Source organism: Humulus lupulus, chromosome X (assembly GCF_963169125.1).
Source record: "Humulus lupulus chromosome X, drHumLupu1.1, whole genome shotgun sequence".
Taxonomy (NCBI): Eukaryota; Viridiplantae; Streptophyta; class Magnoliopsida; order Rosales; family Cannabaceae; genus Humulus; species Humulus lupulus.
In genome coordinates this window covers 69,577,514-69,583,667 of record NC_084802.1, presented here as the reverse complement: position 1 = coordinate 69,583,667, position 6,154 = coordinate 69,577,514, and the positions used below count along the sequence as shown (strand labels likewise).

General features: G+C 43.3%; 1 protein-coding gene across 1 annotated transcript; it reads left to right on the top strand.

Moving 5' to 3' along the window:
• Positions 1–3,330: 3,330 nt before the first annotated feature.
• On the top strand, positions 3,331–5,010 carry LOC133805933 (uncharacterized). The gene is made up of 4 exons (XM_062244080.1): positions 3,331–3,430; positions 3,617–4,020; positions 4,102–4,286; positions 4,338–5,010. The coding sequence occupies exons 1-4, from the start codon at positions 3,331–3,333 to the stop codon at positions 5,008–5,010; spliced, it is 1,362 nt and encodes a 453-aa protein (XP_062100064.1).
• The last annotated feature ends 1,144 nt before the right edge of the window (positions 5,011–6,154 follow it).

The following is a 6,154-nucleotide window of genomic DNA, read 5'->3' as shown; positions in this document are numbered from 1 at the left end:
CTGGTCGACGCATTGGAGTAAGGTTACGTCGCGGTCTGGGTCACTTCGATGGCGATGAACGGGCTGCCTGGGATTGAACCTAGCTAACCAAAGGTCTGCAGTGGCCCTATCTAAGTCCTTCAACATATAAGGATTACCTTGCCTGAAGGGACCGGCTGCTGCTCCGGACCGGGCCCTCTCCACATCTATTTCTTGGGCGACCTCCAGCGCTCGCTTCCGCCTCACAAGGGGCACCTCATCCTCCTCGTCCTCTTCTTCTCCCGCGACCTCCTCCTCGGGGATGGGCGCCATCTCATGAGCTGGAGGGAGGCCCCCCGGTCTCCTTAAGGCCAGAGTCTGGCTTGGGGAGATTAGCTTGCACGCCAGCATCATCTCGTCTGATACGAGTTGGTGATAGTCATTTTCGCTGGGGGGCGGCCCCGCCAGTGTTTCGTATTGACCCTCGAGGGTCATAGACTTGGCCGTCCTCGCAAAAATGGCTGCATGATTGTTTCTAAGTCAGGAACTAATAAAGGAAGCTAATCAATAATCAACTTACGAGCTAAGAGCAAAGGGTACTTACGAGGGCAATTGAAATAGTGATATTCACAATTGCGAAACCCCTTGGACATGAAGAACTGGTCTTTAAAGTCGTTGGGGTGGCTGGGCAGTTCGATGACCGCAGCCGTGTTTGGAAAATGGGTCAGATAGTAGAACCCGTCGCCTCGCCCCCTCTGCTCTGGGCTAGCCTTGGGGCAGAAAAAGTAAAGTATGTCCGCAGGCGTGGGGACCTCCCATTCCTGCTTCAGGAATAAATATCTCAACCGCGCTAACAAACGGTAGGAGTTAGGGGGGAGCTGGAAAGGAGCCAGCTTCACGTAGTTGAGAAAATCCATGAAGTACTGGTCTAGCTGAAGGAAGGCTCCAGCCTTGAAGTGCTCGTCGCTCCAGGCCGCATATTCCTCATCAAGCGATGCGCAGCTCCGCTCGCCTTCTAGGGGAGGTCGCGCGTTTAGGGCGCCCCTCCCAATCTCAATATTGTGGGAAAGGAATATCTTATTCACTTTCCCCTGGTTGGTGATCTTCGAGATGATCCTCTCGGCCTCGAAGAAAGTGTCGGGCCCCACCTCGATCTCCTACTCCACGGCCGGACTGAAAACGGGGATTGGAGAGTCCATGACCACCTCCTGTCCTTTGGCTTGCTGAGAAGACGAGCTGCCAGCGGTCTTCTTAGGGGCGTTCTTCTTTGGTCCCATCTGGTCACCTAGCGAACAAAAGAAGAAAATTTAGAAAAGGCAACCTAAGCATAAGAAAGAATCTGACGCGAAGTGTTTCCTTTACACGGGCTGAGGTAATCTCAGCCCGTGGAGAGTGAGACCACGCGGTTCTATGAACACGCGCCTGTGCTCCCAACGGATCCCCAATTACTCGGAATCCGTGTGTTAGGAGGGTCAGGATAAAAGTTTTCCTTGGAAGGAAAGTTTTAGTAGGGAAACAGTGCAAAACTGCCTGTGAAGCGTGTCCCCTAAACTACCCGGTTTTGCACCCTAAAAGCTGGTTATTTCAAACAGGCCTACAAAATTTCTACCCAGAAAATTTCCCCAGAAAGTGTACCCTTTGAGTCGTATTCCTAAATGATTTTTCTACGGTCAATACCCTGGAATATAAACCTACGCCTATCATACCCACAAAAACCAGCAGGATACCGCATGTGACTACAGAAACAATTTACCTAAGCAACAGTGAAAAGGAAATTTAAATCATGCATAAGCGGAGAACTTACAGAATGTTTTACTGTGAGGAGGCTGAAAGGGTCGTCTGGGTTGGAGTCCTGTTGAAACTGCTGGTGCCAAAGCCTCAAAGGAGCTCTCGCGCCTGAACTTTTGGAACGCTGGGAACAGTAACTGGAAGAAAGGGAGGGTTTTTTGAGGCTGAGAAGGAAGAAGAAAATAAGAGAATTTCCAAATGAACGGGTGGCCCATGCGTAAGGTGGCCACCCCTTTTATATACGTAAGAGGTCAAGTGAGGAGGGCCGTTGGATTGCCTTGATGTAGGATTTGAGGATCTCTACTTGAAAGGCGAAACGACGGTCGAGTGTAGGCTAGGCCATTTAATGCGGTTCTCGGAAGACGTACCATCACCAACCATGATGCTCCACGTATTCGACGCCTGCGTAATGGGCAGGATGTGAAGAGTCCACAAGGAAGCCTAAAAGCCCCCACTGTGGCCCTAGATGACGTCGTGTGCCATGAGCAGGGGCTTGGGGGCAAATGTACGCCCTAATTCTCCAACGGGCTATTAGCGAGTTGAGGTATGACATAATTATTTATCAGCCACGTGGATGACATGTACCCGGAGCTGCTGTTACCAGGTCCCACCTCTTTAGCTCGAGGTAACCAAAGGCTTACTAAGGTTACTGAGGAGCCGGATCAGAGGTATAGACACCGCGGGTTAAGAAGACATCCAGCTCGAGGTACGAGCTTGAGTTGGAAGCTGTGACCCTTTATAAAGTCAACCACGCAATGTAAACGTGCATATATCAGACATCACGTGTCTGATATATCCCTGAATTCTCGGACACGCAGCATAAATGTGCGTGTTCAGGCACCCACGACTGGGTTGGGCCGTGCGACCCATTATCCCCCTTACCTATTGATTAGACCACACTTCACTTGTCAGATTTTAGGAATTAATCATGAATGTCACAGAAGTGACATGATGGGTAAGAAGGTCACGGGATGGTCCCCTTGCCAACACCCAGGTGCCCTCTCCTATAAATATGGAGACCCTGGGAGTTGCAAAGGGTTGGATTCAATTGTGTAAAGAATAGCAGAAAACTAGCAATAATATTGGCTGGTGGAGTAGAAGGATTTTAACCTTTGAACCACCTAAAAAAGTATTCGTATCACCATTTTATTTCAAGATCATTCATCTGTTACGGTTCATTACTTAGCACTAATCCCACTCTCTTATTCTATTAATTACCTGTTGCCGAAGAACCGCGTCAACAGTGTGTATCAAAAAGGGCATGTTGTATCAATTTTGTTTTGTCTTTATCACATATTTTTTTTAGGATCGAAAGTTTCCTATTATGGCTTGTTTCCCAATTTTGTTTTGTGTACTAATGTAGGAATTTTTTTTTTTTTGGGATATTATCATGTACTTTACAAAAGTGTGTATTCCATTTCATTCTCAAAAAGGGAATAAAGATCAAATCCCTATCTCTCTCATTCTTTATATTCGGACATCCTAGGCCCCATTCTCACAACCGTCTCCATCCTTCTTCTTCTTTTTTCTTTTTCGATTTCTTTTTTTTTTCTTGTGACAGTTTTCTCTCTTTCTCATGCAACCATGGTGAAAACTAGAGGAAGTGGCTCTCAGTCTGTCAAGGATTTGAAGGCTGGCTCGTTGATTGCATCTCAATCTCTCACCAAGAAAAAGACTCGAAAGAGTACATTGTCTCAACCCAGCCTCATTGACGCAACCACCACTACGAGCAAAGCCGTGGTCATTCCTGACCTCAAAGCCCCCAAAGCTCCATCTGGACCTCCTTCATCGGTGGCTCTGCCCGCCACTGTTCCTGGGTCTTCCAAAAAGGTCTGAGCATCCCTCTTTGATGATTTCTCTGATCATGAAGGTGCGTCGCCCAAAACCCATTCTGACTCCACCGAATCTCCTGATGTTCTTGCACCCAAGAAGAAAAATAAAGGGTGGTTCCGAGTTTCCTCTTCTCGAAAATCCCCTCGATCCAATGGTACTAATCCTTCGGATTCCACTCCAAAGGCTTCTTCTCCCATGGGTTCCACTCCTCTCTCCAAGTTTCGGACAATGGTGAAGAAGATTCCTCCCCCTTGTTCCTCATCTGAAACTTACCCATCTGAAGCTTTTGTACCCTCTGATGATGATCCCCTTGAGGATGATGCCTCAATTGATGATGATGTTGCATCCGAAGCCGAATCTGACCCATCAAAGGACCCTTCTGTTTCTCCAAAGGGCAAGAAAGCTGTGAAATTTTTTGAGATTTGCACAAAGTCACCAGTGGTTCCTAAAGCCACAACAGGTTCATCTTTTAAAGCTCACTCTTTGAATTTTTGTTTCAATGACAATGAGAAAAATATGAAGCATTATGTGCATAGAGATGTTATTTGTGAGAAAAAAATTTCGTTCTCTACCCATAGAGTGTTTGGGGTCATTAAGAATAATGAGGATAGAGGGTGGTATGGATCTTTAGCTGGGTTTGATGGTTTTGTTCCTCGGGTTGTTCAAGAGTTTTATGCTAATCTTAATGATGATTTGTTTGATAGCAAGTCTTTTATGTTTGGTCAAGTTTATGTTCGGGGCAATTGATATTTGCATAGTGCTGCTGAAATTGCCAAGGTTCTCAATGTGCCTTCTTTTGTTATCAATGATGTTGTGGATTTCAACAAAGATAAGGTTTTATCTGAGTTGGTGGGACAAAATATGGTTTGGGAACAACATTCAATTTTCAAAGTGACTGATCTTACTCATTACTATTCCATACTTCACAAATTTTCCATCAACAACTGGACTCCCACCACTCATACCTCCACCATTACCTTTGACACGACCTTCTTTCTGTTCAAAGTCGGGACTAGTCTCCAAGTTGATCTTGCTACTCTCATTTTTTATCAGATCACTGCCTTAGGAAAAGCCAAAAAGAAAAGCCAATATTTGGTGTTTCCTCATTTGATCTACAAGTTGCTTGATTCTCAAAAGCCTCTCCGGTTGGAATATGAAATCGTGACACCCCCCACTACCGGTGTAGATTACAAACTCAAGAAGGAATCCTCATCTGCCAAGACGACTAAAAGGATTTCTCTCAAGGCTGGCGATGCTGATTCTGTCATTACTGAACTCGCTAGTGTCAAGACCACTCTGGAAACTGTTCAGACAGAAGTTCTCAGTCTCAAGAATTGTCTCGCAACCATAGAGCAACTTCAGCACACCATGATGTCTCAATTTGCTGTGGGTCCTTCCAAATGTGGTCATCTGTTTCTGCCTTTGTTTTGATTTCCTCTTTTTCAGTTTAAATAAATTGTAAAATAACGCTTTAAGTGTCTTTTCTTTTGGCTTCTGTCATTTGTGTTGTTTTTACTCCTTTGGCTTATTGATAGACAACAAGGGGGAGTAAGAAAGATTTATTTATTTTGTTGTTTGTGATTTTATTTTGCTGTTTGTGATATTGGTTACAATTGAGATGATTTTTTTTTATTTGTGATATTGGTTACAATTGAGATGTTTTTCGCAAGGGGAGTAATTACATTACTATTTTTCTCTAACCTGTATTTTCTTTGCAGAGTCTTTCAAAATAAACTCTTAAAATATTTTTGTTTATCAAGTTGCCAAAGGGAGAGATTGTAAAATCCTTTATTGACTAACTTTAATTTAGACAAAAATATTTTAAAGTTATTGAGGAAAATCAGTAGCATATCCTTATTGATTCATGATTTATTATCAAATTGATTCAGCTGATTTTTTAGTGTGAAAATATCTTTTAAGTGTGAATACATTTTTACCTTATTTATCACAAATAAACATTATTTGGTAAAAATATGTATGTCAATTATCTTAAGATTATTTTCAGGGATTATGTTCATTCTGGAATAAAGAATGTGTCGAAAATGAACATGGTCAAAAGAACTGACCATGTTCGTTCTGCCAAATAAAACTGATGGCATTGCTGACTCATCAGTTTCCTTTTCTGTCGACACAGAATTCATCTCGTTGGTTGATTCCCTAAATCAAAGGAATTTGCAATTTGATTTCAAAGATCTCAGAAAATGTTGGCCTTGGACGATTTTCTTGCCTATAAATATCTTGCCAAGGCCTTTGGAATTTTTATCTCTTCCATTTGGAAAATTTGTAAACATTATGTTATTTTGAAGAGTGTTTTATTTGTAGAGATTAAGTTTGTTTACCTTAATCTTTGTGAGGGTGCTGAGTGTACTTGTGGATATCTGTCTAATCCTTTGTAAACAGGTAGTGTCTATTGTGAACGTGTTCATAAGGATCTTCAGGAGAGGATTCTATCTAAGTCTCACTTTGGGAGGAAGTGAGCACTCGCTATTCTTTAAAGGGATTTCAAGAGAATCATCGTTTCATCAAAACCAGATTCGTAGAGAAGAGTACAACAAGATTGCGGAAATAGTTTAAG

Bases quoted from the DNA above. Each gene is read 5' to 3' on its own strand.
- LOC133805933 (XM_062244080.1), top strand. From the start codon at position 3,331: ATGGTGAAAACTAGAGGAAGTGGCTCTCAGTCTGTCAAGGATTTGAAG. The intron at 3,431-3,616 runs GTACATTGTCTC...CTGATCATGAAG, and splicing joins CAAGAAAAAGACTCGAAAGA to GTGCGTCGCCCAAAACCCAT. The intron at 4,287-4,337 runs GTCTTTTATGTT...ATATTTGCATAG, and splicing joins GATGATTTGTTTGATAGCAA to TGCTGCTGAAATTGCCAAGG.